We start from the raw sequence: 15,074 nt of genomic DNA on the forward strand, positions 1-15,074 counted from the left end.
CGTGCAGGTGGTAGCAGAGTGAAGAGCTGCTTTCAACAAAAGGTTTATTGCGGTTCCGGAGCATATATACACATCTGGTTTGCAAAAGGAAAAGAAGGAAAAGGGATCTACAATATTACCACGTGCCACCTACGCTAAGAAATCCAGCTCTGTCTTTGATAGAGCCTAACACAACAGTAACCTTCCATCAGTGACGCTTCCGCAATTTTGCGGGTCAGGCCGGTGCAGGCGTTCTACAATGAAATCGTTTAGTGGAACAAATGATACCACGGTGTTTCAGGGTCACACCTTGTGAGAAACCACATGAACACATGGTTCGCGCATTATAGCGATGCCCACGCAGTAGCCTTGTACTTAATCTCACATGTGTGGCATTTTCCGATCCTTCAGCGCTTTTGCTGGCCGTGGGTATTACAGAAATACGCTTAGGAACTTCCCTGGATTTAGCTCGCCTTTGCGCCACCCGGCGCTTGTGGATTACAGTCATTATGTGATCTCGCAAATGCACGAGCGGTTTGATATCTCCATCTCGGTAGAGGGATCAAAGTTCACGCTCGAGACCGACCACGTCGCCTTAACTTGGCTGAAAAGCCTGCGTGAGCCCAGTGGGAGGAATTGCGCGGTGGGCCCTGACAATTCAACGCTTCGAGTTCGAAGTGCGCTACCGCAAAGGAACTGCAAATGTAGTCACGGATGCGCTGTCACGGGCGCCAGTCACTGACACCTAACCGGCAGGACAGGATGAGGAGGCAGAGTGGCAGCTGTCTTTCCCTCTGCGGAAGGAGCTCGCAGCGGGGAGTGCCCCGTTTTCGAAGCTCCGAGATCACGTGCATCTCGTTGAAGCGGGGATCCCCTCGACCGCTGGTATTGCGGCCAGTGAGTTTGAGAAATTCCTGCTGGACCATGATGACGCTTTGCTAAAATATGTGCCAAGCAAAGAGGCCTCAGATGAGTGTTTTAAAGCCGTTATCCCGCGAAAACACCGGCGCGCCGCTATGCGGCACTGTCACGACGGCGACGGTCACGGGAGCGCTCCGAAGGCATGGCAGAAGCTTTGTCGGTTGGCTACCCGGCCGGAATGAAGGCTGACGTATGTAGGTACGCACGAACATGCCACGTCTGCCAGGAGAGAAAGCCTGGAGGTTGAAAGGCAGGCGTGGCTTAGTCCAGCTCATCATAAGCACCAAACCTTGGGAGACCCTGGCGTGCGATCTGATGGGGCTGCTGCCACGCAGCAAACGAGGGTACAAATACGTGCCGATAATCACATGTCATTTCAGTGGGATCGCTGAATTGTACCCGCTGCGAAAAGCGACTGCTTGGGAAATCCTGGCAGAGCTGTGTGAAGTGTTCTGCCGCTATGGCTTCCCCGAGCGGCTGGTCACTGTTAATGCCGCGTACTTCACTTCGAAGGTTTTCCGTGATACGTGTGCAGCAATGCGGGTCCGGCAGCAGAAAACTACGTGCCACAATCCCCAGTATAGCGTGAGCGGGGGCCGAAATCGAGATATCAAGCCGCTCCTGGGCGCATATGCGAAATCGCACAATGATTGGGATGCGCACTTGGACGCTATCTCCGCTGTGCGCACGAGTGTGAATAGCTCGACCAGCTTCAGGCTGGCCTTAGTTACGTATTCGACGGCTATACGCCGAGGGCGGCAGGATGACCGGCCCAAGAAACAGACGACCCACGCCGCGCCAGGAAGACAATGACCTTTATTCGTTCGACGACGCGCTTTTTGAGCGCTAAGCAGCCAATCAGGGAGTGGCAAAAGAAATGAATATATCGTGGCAAGCGGGGCAATCTTATCTGTAGATTACAACGAAGAGTGCGACCAGAACCGCGAATGTTACACCTTTCTCATGTTTGACAGAGAGCTGAACACGCCTACGGACGCAATTCTGAGCAGAGGGTCGGAGGATGTGCCCGCAGTCACGGCAGATGTTGACGACTACGCAAGGGGATTGCGCGAGCGTTTGGCAAATGCCATTGAGGAGGCGAACAGCAGCCGCGAGAACGCCAGGGAAAGTGAAAGGACTCATCTGATCGCGCGCACAGAGACGTGGACTTTAAGCTGGGCGACCTCGTTCTCAAGCGATGTGGAGGTCGTCGGAAAGGTGCAGTGTAGCAAACACTGTGAGAGATATTCCACAATAGATCATATTCACACTATCTTTCGTTTGATAGAGAAATGCGCAGAATGTTTCCGACCACAATATATAGCCTTTATTGATTACGAGAAAGCATTTGACTCAGTGTAAACCTCGGAAAGTCTGCAGGCATTGCGGAATCAGGGTGTAGAAGAGCCTTATGTGAAAATACTGAAAGGTGTTGATAGCAAGTGCACAGCTACCATAGTCTTCCATAAATTCTGCAATAAAATTCCAATAAGGAAAGGCGTCAGGCAAGGCGAAATGATCTCGCCAATGCTATTCGCCACTTGTTTACAGGAGGTACTCCGAGGACTTAATTGTGAACAGTTTGGGATAAGAGCTTAATGAGAGTACGTAAATAATCGGCGATTCGCTGATTGCATTGCCTTGATGAGTCACTCAAGAGGTGAACTGCAAATCATGATCAATCAGTTAGGCAGGGCAGAACACCGGGTCCAAAAATAATAGGCAGAAAACCAAAGTAATGTTAACAGTCAAGCAAGGGAACAGCAGTTCACAAGTGGTAGCGAGGTGCTGGAAGTGGCAAAGGAATGTTTCTGCTTGGGGCAGTTAGTGACCGCGGATCCGGATCATGAGAGGGAAATAACTAGATGAAAAGGAATGAAGTGGAGCGCATATAGCAGGTTCTCTCAGGTTATGAATGGCAGTTTAGCAATATACCTCAAGATAAAAGTATACAACAGCTGCATCTTACCAGTACTCACCAACAGGGCAGGAGCGTGGAGGCTAACGAAAAGGGTTCAGCTCAAGTTAAGAACAACGCAGCGAGCTATGGAAAGAAAAATTATAGGTGTGACCTCAACAGGCCGGAAGCGGGCAGAGTGGGTGAGGGAACAAACGCCAGTGAATGACAAACTAGTCAAAGCCAGGGGGACGAAATGGGCTTGGGCAGGGCATGTAATGCAAAGGCCAGGTAACCACTGGCCGTTAAGGGTAACGGAGTGGATTCAAAGTGAAGGTAAGCGTAGGAGGCGGCAGGAGAAGGCTAGATGGGCGGATGAGAGTAAGAAGGTTAAGGGCATATGGTGGGCGCAGCTGGCAAAGGACAGGGTGAATTGGAGACATGAGAGAGGCCTTTTCCCTGCAGTGGGCGTAGTCAGGCTGGTGATGATGATGATAAGTATCCATCCATCCGTCCATCCGTCCGTCCGTCCGTCTGTCCGTCGGTTCGTCGGTCTACCTACCTACCTACCTACCTACCTGCCTGCCTGCCTGCCTGCCTGCCTGCCTGCCTGCCTGCCTGCCTGCCTGCCTGCCCGCCCGCCCGCCTGCCTGCCCGCCTACCCACCTACCTAGCTAGCTAGGTAGCTAGCTTGCAGACAAGGAAACTAAAGAGGTGCTCATTATGAGACATGACTTAAGCTAACAGTCACCGAAACCAAGACACGTAGGGGATTTTTAAAATATTTTGGGTGTTAATAAATGGAGATTATTAGTTTAATTATATTATCGCTAAAATATAAGTGATCAGAAAGGAAAACAACCGTATGCTACCAGTGGGATGCTACCAGGACAGGGGATTTTGAATGACAGTGGAGGAAGCCTTTGTCCTGCAGATGACTTAGCCAGCTGCTGGAAATCATAAAATCCGCCCCATGTTTTCACGGATTGCTATTCGAATAAAGCGCATACAGTTGGCGGAGCAACGTTTGGTATTCTGTCTGTGAAGGTGTTTTAGGTCATCTGGCTTGATGGCGTTGATTCCGTGATAATGTGAGAAGTCATCTCTCCTAAAGCGAGATCAAGGAGGTTGGGCTTGTCAACGGCTACCTGACGTGATTTCCTCAGATTGTCTGCACTCCAGATGTTGCTTTCTCTTTTTTGTTTATCAGGTGCTCTGAGCAATCAGGCTGCTGAATACCCGGCCCATGAGGCCTTGCAGGGATTGACGACTGACAAAAACGTGTATTGAGATTATGGTGGGAATAAAAATATTCTGCCTCATAGTGGCGGAATCAAGAGCTGCACTACCATTGAAACGGTTTTTAATATTTTTGATTTGATATTAACAATTACATGAAGCATTCAGTGTAGAGGAGTAGGGAGATGAGTACGTCGTGCCACACTGCGATTGCTGGAACGGATCGGGAGAGCGGAGCGGCGGTGGCTCGCATGGCGAACTTGGCAGCGAGCCAGGACGCTGCTGCGGCACCGTATCTATGATAAGATAGCGCGCCATACTGTGCGTAAGGGGCATGGTTCACAAGGCAACGCGAGTTGCAGTGCATCTGGTCGAGCATTCGAGAGGTATCTAGTAGTTTAGGCCACAATAACATAAAAATCCTTTGCTCTTACACCACAGCTAACGCGCAAACATTTGCGTTACACTCTCGTAACCGCTCTGTGAGTTTTTTTTATTGTTATTAGTGACAGTAATTTTAGAATAACTGTTCAACCTACTTTGTAAGTGCCATGCAACTGACTACCAATGATTGGCAAAAGTACGTTCTCTTAGTTACCTTTTTGCTTGGGAGCTGGAAACGGAGAATACTTGTCAAAGAGCACTCGGTTTCTCCAAGGTTCCAAAGTAGACGAAATAAACTGGCCGAAAGCGCAGGTCCATTTTATTTACACAGACAATAAATAAGAAACCGCCAGCAGCACCAACAGTGCACTTTCATTGCCACTGCCAACAGCAGCAGAAGCAGCAGCAGCAGCAGCAGCAGCAGCAGCAGCAGCAGCAGCAGCAGCAAGACAGTTCACTCCGTCGTTAATCATTCGATTTCATTGGTTGTCCTGACCTCTCACTACGCCACTGGACATTACGCAGTCACGCCAGAGGGTCAGCGGCCCGAGCCATCACGTACACGGTGGCGATGCGTCGGGGCCCTTGGAGGAAACCACTACACGCGATTTCACACTGCCACGCGGGCATCACGCTGAGTGCATTCACACGCTAGAAGTGGCTTAGGCATAATTGCGGATTTTTTTTACATATTAGATTTAGTCACGATGAGTACCTTTACTTGGGTCCTGAGTTGTGTAAATACACAAAAAAAAACGCGTAATCCATTTTTACTACACGAAGCTATATTCGTTAGGAACGGCCATAAAAAAGGAAAACAATAATGCTCTGCCCGCACCAGCTGTTGGCATAACTGGCTTCACGAAGCTGCAGTAAAGGCTACAGATTGAATAAGGCCACATAGAGTACCTTAAATTGCCACACACGGGCGGCCTGGCTTTTCGCCACCATCGCAATGCGGCCGTCGCGAGTAGGTGTGGAACCTATGTCTTCATTTTCTGCGGCAGTGAGCCACATCTGCTGAGTCATCACTCGAGCACCAAGCTAACAGGTCCATTCTGGTTCAAAGTACTACGCGGTGTGCTCAGTTTTCATCTAGAAGTCCGCATCAGCATAACACCCTATTAATTGTAGTCAATGGGGAGCTTCCCAGGAATACTGCGTGCTAGTGAGAAAGCTACCGAGCAGGACATTTGAGAACAACTCATCACTGGCGAGCCATTCTGAGGTTGCGTTTGCAAGCCAGTGTTCTCACTACATAGGCCTCAAACTACTACCGCTTGTTTGTACCCAAGGCTTGCGTTCTCTCCTGCGCACCGCTAGAGTGCCGGAAAAGGAAAAGCGAAAACAGAGAAGGGGCGAGCCATGTTAGAGGAAATGTTAAAAAAACAGCCAAAGTTTCAGTCCCATTGCGGAATCTCTGCACTGAGTGGGCATTGTCTTTATTAGTTTCTAAGTTCAGGGCGAGTACTGAAGGCGTAAAATGTTTTCGTCCAAGCTTATTTAAGACCTCCCTAGTCACCGAAAAATTTAAATAAGTTTGGACGGAAACATTTTACGCGTTCAGTAGTTTCCCTCAACTTAGAAACAAATAAAGACAATCCCCACTAAGTGCAGAGATTCCACAATGGGACACAAGCTTTGGCTGTTTGCTTTAACATTTCCTCTAACATGGCTCGCCTCTGCTCTCTTTCGCTTCTCTTTTTCCGGCATGCTAGCGATGCGCAGGAGAGAGCGAAAGCCTTGGGTGCAAACAAGCGGTAGTAGATTGAGGCCTATATAGTGAGAACACTGGCTTGCAAGATGGACTTCTCTCCTGGCGTTCACTGACTGGTTTTTCAATAAAGTTTTTTCTCTCCAAACTTATTTGCTATTGCCGGCTGGAATCTAGTCGCATGTTTGCTCTGTGTATCCTAGCAAATTTCCTCGACTTGGAGTCGTAGATCCGCTCACAAAAGTCAGTGAATAAATTACTACGGGCCCGCGAGTTGCGACGCGCCCTTTGGTTATGTCGATCGCCGAACAGTTGGCGACGTGTCTTGCCTCACTTATAGCGTGTGATCATGCGTGCTCAGCAAGTGTCGCCCGAAAACACGCCACTGTGGAAGGCCACCGGACGATGCCTGCTCATCCTGGTGGTCCGAGCGTGGGCGTCGGGCGCGCTCATTAGCGCACGCCGAGCTTCTCGTATATCCAGGTGATGTAGGGGGACACGCGCGTGAACACTGTCGGGTACTGCGCCGTGCCGCTGCACGATACACCGAAGCTGTACAGCCCGATGACGGCCCAGTTCTTTCCCTCCTGTATCATGAGAGGGCTTCCCGGGATGCCCTGCACCGCAAAGAGAAGAAGAATCAATAGCAAGAAAAATAGCCGTGAGATTAGTCTACGCCGAATGTCAGTTTAATTTGGCAGCATCTGCATCTAGTTTTGGGTATTAGCTAGCAGGAAAAGGACGGAACCCGAATAGAAAAGAAGACAGTGGACGACTGCTGGAAAATCAGCCCTGTAGTTATCCTAGGTCTTTCTCTCTCTCGTTAACACGAAGGCATTATGCGGCCTATCAGTCACAAAATCCGGCGTTCCGTCCACGAGAAAGAAACACAAAACCCAGGTGACCTCATGATGTCATCGGCAATACCTACATCATCAGGAAAGAAAAAAATAAAATTTATTGAATAAAACTTTTTCCGAAGTGGGTTGTTTCGAACCCAGGCCGGTGCGATCAGGTCAGCGTCGCTGGCGCTTTCATTAGGGCACAATGCAATCGTCGCCTGTTTATTACTTTATTGCATTAATTCACAAAACAAAATAGAGACTGGACGAATCGGAGAAGTGATCCTGTTTGCTGACAATCGGCCTAAGTATAAATGATTCAAGTTTTTCATTTTCTCCAGGGCACTCATCCACTCAGGTACACATGGCTCAGTTTTCAAAACCTCTATGATTTCGCGAACAGAATCAACATAATACCGACGAATATCTCTGACATGAACATCGGCATGCCGAACATACATTCGGAGTTTCCACATGACATGTAAACCCAATCTCATCATCATATCATACGACACACCCTCATCATTATAGACTGCCAAACGCGTATTCAATAGGGATCTAAAGGGAGATATTTAATCAAAGTTCGCTGTAAAACTTCCAAAAAGAAAACCCCATCCCAGAAATCCACAAATACATGTTCAACAGTCTCGGGCTTTCTGCACAAAAGACAACCCACATCTCATGGTACAAAAAATTCCTTTTCCGCCATTCATGGAATTACGGGGAGAACCCCAAAATGCAGTTTAAACAAGAAGGTTTGCACAGCAGGCTCTACAGCCATTCGCTTTAAACGTTTCAATACATTTTGCCCCGGTCTAAAAGAGCACTGTGACCCATACACAGGAACAGGCAGGGCTATTTCAACAAGATCTCTGTAAAGCTATTTTTTGGTAACACTAGTTAAATATTCCATTGAGAGGTTCATCTTGCGAGATGTGGAGGATCTCTTTCTACCCACTGTTTGTCAGGTTCGCATGGCACGAGCTTATCGACGCTTGTTATATCAACTATTTGCCATGCCACTGGTGGAACGTAGGGTTATTTCCGTGAAATCGTTAAAACTGCGCCATCACCCAGCACAAAACCCTGAGCGCTAAACTGCTAGTCCTTGTTGTTGTTGTTGTTGTCCTCTGCCAGTATCTAGAGCTGGGTTTGCGTATCGTCGTTTTCATCAACTTGCATTCGGGCGGCGCGAACGGATCAGCTTCGCTGGCCATTGCATTAGAGTAACACGCCATCGCCGCAGCCGAACACCCCGCGTGCATCTTTGGCATTCACAGCATGTAAGTGGTCTTAAGTACCCTCCGTAATTTTTGCTCCATCCTTTTCCTGCTGACGTAATCTGACGTTATGCACCAACTGACAAAACTCTACACATTGTTACTATGCATCTTGAAGGGCCAAGCTCATCTATTATAGTCGGATACAACTTAAGAACGAAACCGCAGATGCCCCTCAGAAGATGCCCTCCAGCCAATGGCATCTACTGATTTTCCTGACACCGTGGTTAACCCGGTTAAGCCGTGGTTATTCCCCACTCATCTGCCACACCCAGCGATTTCGCGCTAGCGGGCCCAAGGGGATCGGTCAAAGGGGAAAATCGGTCAAAGGGGAGAATTGGTCGACGCCGTTGGCTGGAGGGGCTTCTTTGAGGGGTTTCTGTCGCTTCGTTTTTAAATTGTGTCCGACTATAACAATGCTTTCATTTTCAGCATGTCGGGTTCTTTAACTTTGAGTTGTCTTTACAGTGGTAACCTAAAGAGAAGCTATCCAGCCCATGAGGTTTCGTACGCGGGAAACGGTGCACAGAAGTGCAGAAACTAGAAATGAAAAAAGGAAACATGTAATGAAGCCAGCCAGACCGAGCAAAGACCTGCAGCAAACCGGTGGCAGCCTCTGTTGTTAGATTATTGACAGTTCCCAACTCTGGAGAGCACGTGAGCGGACGCACACTCACCACGCATTCCTCGCCGATGTTGGTGGTCAGCTGGGTGCAGATGAAGTCTTCGTGGTTGATGCCCTGCGGGTACGGTGACAGATCAACGCCGGCGTACGTGTTGTTGCAGCTGGACGAGGAGATCACCCGGTAGCGCTTCTCACCCATGGAGCCCGGGTGGAAATCTGCGCGCAAACCAAGCAAGCATGAGAGCAGCAATCGCAACGCAGTGGCACGGGAACGGGTTGGCACGGGAACTGTCGGCCACGACGGAGACAGGAAACGTGGGTTGTCTGCAAGTGCCGGATGGAAAAGGTGAACTGCCAGGGATATTGGTGCTGTGTTGAAGGTTTTAGGCGCCTATTTAAAAAAACGACGGCATAAAACGTTTTGAGACTGCTTAATACAAAATTTTTCGCAAACCTTGTGACCTCTTTGTACCTGTGCACCTGTGTACCTATCTGCCTATGTACGCACCGGTGAGACTTTGAACGGTTCAAGGATGGCCCAGTGCGTCGATTTAAAAAGCGACTATGGAAAGAATAGGTTTTAATGCCACTGAGTGTGTTGATGCCCTAACGAAAAAAAAAATAGCAGCCAGTCGTGTTGGTCGACCGAACGCAGCTCACCTCTCTGCCGGTTGGTCCAGCTGACGGCGTCTAGGACGCTGCCGTTGAGCACGCGCCTGGCGTTGAGAACCGTGGGCAGGCAGATGGGCGCCAGCTCTCCGGCAGCGAGTGCAGGTTCGAACCTCACCAAGGCCAGGTCGTGGTAACCGTCCGGCACGCGGAACATGGGGTGTGCTTCGGCGCTCACCACGCGTCGGAGCGTCACTGGCAGGCCCGGAGTGTTCAGCATCACGGCGCTGTTCCTCCTGCGATGGCGTTCACATATGCCCGCAGATCTTATCCACTAGGTTAAGAACGATAGTGGCATAGAGGCAGCGAACGTGTTGGAGCCGTCATACATCCGAATCTCGAGCTTTTTGAAGCAAGCTCTGTGGTGAGACAGAGCACTCCTCTCGAAACAAATTCTTGCGGAATTAATGGTTCTTGGAAAGTCTGCGCAACACGATGTTAGAGAATTTGCAGCGCAGTAGGTAGTATGGACGGGATTGGCGAAGAAATACAAAACACAATACTGGTGGTCGGCTCCAGCACTATGTTTCGTGATTTAGTGAATATCATCTGTCTCTTTTGCGCTGCCAAGTCCCTCACATCATTTACCAAATTTTCGAAATGTAAGTTGTGCTCAGTAACACATTATTCTGATCCGACGTTGATAAGCTCTCAAACACGACACCCCTTTACCTCGTGCGCATCCTAACGCTTTTCGCAAACCGCGGCCTTTGACTGTGCGACTAAGTGTAGAAAAGGAATGAAAAAAAACAAGCGACAGATATTCGGACAGTTTTATGCTTGCTAAAAGCCCGGAGAGGTTCTACCGGCACCTGTTGCTTCTGCGGAGGATTGTCGCAGAAGCAACGTCGGGAGAGCCAGATAAATAAATAGTGGCCCAGGTGCTGTCGGGAGGCCGCAATGTCGCATAGCTCTCCGCATTACTCATCAGCCTGTGTTCATTTTTGTAGTTTTGCAGTTGAACATGCTTCCGAATGCCTCTCGGTATTCCTGTTCGGCATTCAAATTACGCCACGCCTTGTTCAAAGAAGACACATCTTCATAGAAACGAGAGTCGCACGTGTGCACTCGCATAGTTGTAGCTGTTTGTCGAAGAGCGCTGCGACGTCTTTTTTTATGCGCAGTATTGCGAGTTAGTATCTATTTTATAAGTTTATCTAACCAAGAAGCCCACTCCCGTGAGAATGGGTTCTCACTTTTAAGCGTTTTCAACTCACCCGTTGTCTGGCCCGAAGCATTGGGCTGCTGTGAGTATGTGTTGCTGGTCTAACAACACACCAGCGCATCGTCTAGCCGGGTTCACTTGGTCGACCACAGAAGCCTGCGCGGAAAGACGCATATTATTTCACAGCGAAAGGTTTAATAGCTTTGTTATCAGCCAGTTAGGGAGTACAACGGCAGCAGTGATGCGTTACGTGTAACGTTACACGGGCTCCTTTTGAATTTTCTGACTGCCCGGTTCAAGTGTCTACTTACACAGTGAGCCAAAAATGCACCTTTCCTTTCTTCAAAACGAAGAGAGTGATGACGATGATGATAGATTTTTATGGCGCAAGGGCATCTCTGGCCAAGGAGCGCCATGGCAAAAGGTATTTTCGACTTCTCAAGGTGAGGTCAAAGACCCATTTCCCAAGCATTTCACCCTAAATAAGCCGCGCACCAGACCAGGAGAAAGCTTGTACCCGTGTTATCACCGGTGGGTACCAGACAGCACTGGTGATCGAACCTTGCACCTCCCGCATGCGAGGCGGATGCTCAACCACTGGGCCACCTTTGCGGTTACGAAGAGAGTGCTTAGATTGCGAATAAGATTCCCAGTCTTGCCTTATTCGCAGTCTAGACGCTCCACTGGATTTGAGGAAAGGAAAGACGCATAAATGGCTCACTTTGCCGGTGGAGTCCTTAACAGTGTAGTGAGAGAGAAACACGAACAAATACTAAAACTAGTTCCCAGCTAGCGTTCGTGTTTTTCTCTCACGGAGCACCCTTGGCCACCGAGTGGGCCTCTACGGTCGCCGCTAGCCATGGGCTGGAGGCCATCTAGAGTTGACCGATTGCATCTGCAATCTCACGAAACAGATGTTTTCCAATCCAATCTATCCCGGCGGGGTTGAGGTGTCCACCGGCAAAGTGAAGCAGTAATGCGTCTCTGCCGTCCTCAAATCCAGCGGATGGTCTAGATCACTTCTAGGAACGTGGTAAAAACTGCGAATAAGGCTGAATAACGCTTCAAGCAAGCGGGCCCTGGACTGTGCCGGGAGAGATTGACAGGGGTGGTCCATGATGCAGAAAAGCGCTCTGAATCAGGCACGAGTCTCTGGTCGTGCACAGCGCTCTCTTATCTAGCCCTGCACTCCGCCAGCAAGCAACGTTATTTCCGTACCGGCGCAGCAGCCGCGTTTCAGCCTTCCAGTCTTTTTTTTTTCGTCACTGCGTGGTTCAGCTGTCCACTGACAAAATGAGTAAGTTATGCGCATTTCCTTTACTCAAATCCAGGGGAGGGTCTCGACTGCGAAGAAGGTTAAACTGAGAACTACATAGTCTTATTTGCTTCGTGCAAGCGCGTCTTCGAGTCCGTGAAGTGTGCAGGGAACGCTGTCGAACCGAGACCGCCATCGGAAGAAGGCAGAGTGTATGCACCTGAGCGTACAAACACTCAACCGGACAGTCTCATTTGAAACGTCAAAACAGGTTTGCGAAACGTCATAACCGGTAAGCTTAGGTACACTATTTTTTTTCACACATTTTTGCCCTGCCTGCTGCTCCTTCTAAAGAATTTATCTCTGCAGAACCCTCTCTCTTGAGAACAGTAGCAAGTCCGAGGTTTTAAACCTACTGACTAAAATCCATTATTTTTAACAGATTTGCTTTTGTCTTTTCCCTGTGGTGCTAGTTACAGAAAATAAGCTGCGTTAGGTAACATTTTATTGTGATGTAATAAGCGCTCAGAATATCCTAATATGCCTGAACTATACCCTAGTCTACTATTCCCCTTGCAAATGGCAAGTGGAATCGCCGCAAATCGATCACTACTCTCAAATGTGAGGTGATCGCATGTCCCGTTTTTACCCCAGTAAATTTATTCCAGCCAACCAGTTTCCTGCGTGATTGGAGTGACATGCCCGTTTTAAAAACTTTGTAACGCAGACAACACTTGGTTTTTTCATGCAAAAAATTGTATATTGTAAATATGAGGTTTAACGTCCCGAAGCGACATATGGGAGATAAGGGACGCCGCAGTGGGGGGCTCCGGATTTTTTTAGATCAACTGGGGTCCTTTAAAATCCGCTAATATCGCACTCAACATGGACATTCACACCATCGAAATACAGCCGCCACGGTCGGAATCGAACCCGCCACCATGAGGTACGTTTTCTCATCTATATTTCCTACCTTCCGCATAAAACACGTCTAGTTATCACATGTTGAAATCCTAACCATCCCCAGAGGGGAAAGCCGTACGCCGCGAAGGGATGAGAAATACTTTAAAACAGGTTGCACGGTCTGGTATATCTCGAGCCAAATGCTAAATATTTCCTTTTCGGGAGAACGCATCTTTCGGAACGCGACCATTTTGTGAAAACTCAAGCTCGAAGAGGAGAATTTAAAATACGCTTCTATTCTCGTCGCTATGCCGCAAGCTTTCGGCACGTCGAAACCCCATTCACCAGAACCTCAGAAACGTCTCTCACTCGCTGCAGTGCGGCATCCTGTGTACGGGATGATGCGGCCAACACCCAAATATGGGGTGTCCAGTGCGGAATCGGAAAACTACTCTTTCCACAAGTAACGGTAAGAAAGCAAGGACAAAAACTCTCAGGTGATCATCGGTGGATCGTTTGAATGCGTTAGCAGCGAAACGCTGGTTATATCCGAGGTCAAGACACTAAGTTCATAACGTCCGAGGTCCAGACACGAAAGTTCGTTATATCCGAAGCCCTAGGTCCGGTATATCCGAGGTTAACACACTAAATTTCGTTATATACGAGGTGACACACGAAGGTTCGTTATAAGCAAGTTATTATGGTTTGGTTTGGTTTATGGGGGTTTAACGTCCCAAAGCGACTAAGGCTATGAGAGACGCCGTAGTGAAGGGCTCCGGAAATATCGACCACCTGGGGTTCTTTAACGTGCACTGACATCACACAGTACACGGGCCTCTAGAATTTCGCCTCTATCGAAATTCGACCGCCGCGGCCTGGATCTAACCCGCGTCTTTCGGGCCGGAAGCCGAGCACCGTAACCACAGAGCCACCGCGGCGGCCACGCGAGTTAACATGTTAAATACGTATAGGCACTATACTATAGGCAGAACACTAGTCGGTAGAATACTATACTAGTTAGAATAACCTGCCACGATGGGCACGTTGGCAGCTGGGCCATCTGCCACTGGCTACTGACTGACGGCGGTCGACATTTCCGCTTTCACGGACTTTTCTAATGCAAACGCATTAATCGTTTACAAGTGCTCTTTTATGCATCTCCTAGAAGACCTGAGCTTCATGTTGGCTAGCACGACGCATGACCCGCTTAAAAAAACACCTTCACCGCTAACGTTTTCTGCTGAGAACTACAATTTAGCGATGCCAATATCGCGCGGCTAACCCGATACGCGCACTTTTAAAAGCGCGGCGAAGAGGTGCAGCGAAGAGAGGACTTACCATCCAGGGCCAGGAACTGTCGGATGGCGACTGCTGCTGCTGCTGCTGCTGCTGCTGCGGCTGCTGTGGCTGGCCGATGAGCTGCTGGCGCGGGAGCAGCGACACCGCGTTGAGCGGCCGCCGCCGCCGGCTCACTCCAGGTCTTCGAACCCTGCGGGCGTCCAGAGAGTAGACGGGCTCATCCAAGAGAAGCCGCGCCGGTCGCTGTCGGGACTCGGTCGCCTCGGGTCGCAATCCGCAAGTCCTGACCGGGAGCGCTGCGGGCCGCGGCGGAAGTAGGGTTAAGACCCACGAGAAACGGTGGTGCGTCTGACACTAACTAGACTGCGCAAGGCAGCGTCGCGAGGTTCTTTCAAAATGAACGCTGTGCGCAAGACGGAAGTTTGCCACACGTGCGTGCAGCAGGGCGGCGCGTGCTCCTAGAGCTGTAAGCGCGACCTCATGCGAAACGTTGAGTGCATGAGTCTACAGCACTCTGGTATAATGTAACGGGTCCTTGTCGATTCTATTCCATTCTGTTTCGGTCTTTGTGTTTGGCTAGGACTACGCAACGACCCCGCCATCACTAGGCTTGAGCCGGTGACGAAGAGGAAACGCACGACATGGAGTCACCTGAGCCAATAGCAAAGAGTAGGAAAAATAAATAATAACAACAACGCAATGAAATGGAAATGGCATCGGAATATTAACTGGCCCTGTCCGGCGTTAGCGTGATGAAGTCGCGACCGGAATAATTGCGTCACTGCCTTGTCTAGACAGCTTTGGCCAATTCGCTGGCTGTTTAGTGTAGGAATGCTATTTTTCAAGTTTTTCAGCCAAGCTGTCCTTCACGTACTCAAGCTAGTTGCAGCTAGCAAGCTACT

At 49.4% G+C, this 15,074-nt stretch overlaps 1 protein-coding gene across 1 annotated transcript in view; it reads right to left on the reverse strand.

Moving 5' to 3' along the window:
- Positions 1-4,689: 4,689 nt before the first annotated feature.
- LOC144115723 (uncharacterized) overlaps positions 4,690-15,074 on the reverse strand; it is a 44,594-nt gene continuing 34,209 nt past the window's right edge. The window contains exons 4-8 of the mRNA XM_077650203.1: positions 14,212-14,468; positions 10,768-10,871; positions 9,542-9,786; positions 8,934-9,097; positions 4,690-6,751 (exon numbers count right to left, since the gene is read on the reverse strand). Of these exons, the coding sequence (XP_077506329.1) occupies positions 6,587-6,751; positions 8,934-9,097; positions 9,542-9,786; positions 10,768-10,871; positions 14,212-14,468 (935 nt within the window). The 3' untranslated portion in view covers positions 4,690-6,586. The remainder of the gene's footprint in view (positions 6,752-8,933; positions 9,098-9,541; positions 9,787-10,767; positions 10,872-14,211; positions 14,469-15,074) is intronic.

Source organism: Amblyomma americanum, chromosome 1 (assembly GCF_052857255.1).
Source record: "Amblyomma americanum isolate KBUSLIRL-KWMA chromosome 1, ASM5285725v1, whole genome shotgun sequence".
Classification (NCBI taxonomy): Eukaryota; Metazoa; Arthropoda; class Arachnida; order Ixodida; family Ixodidae; genus Amblyomma; species Amblyomma americanum.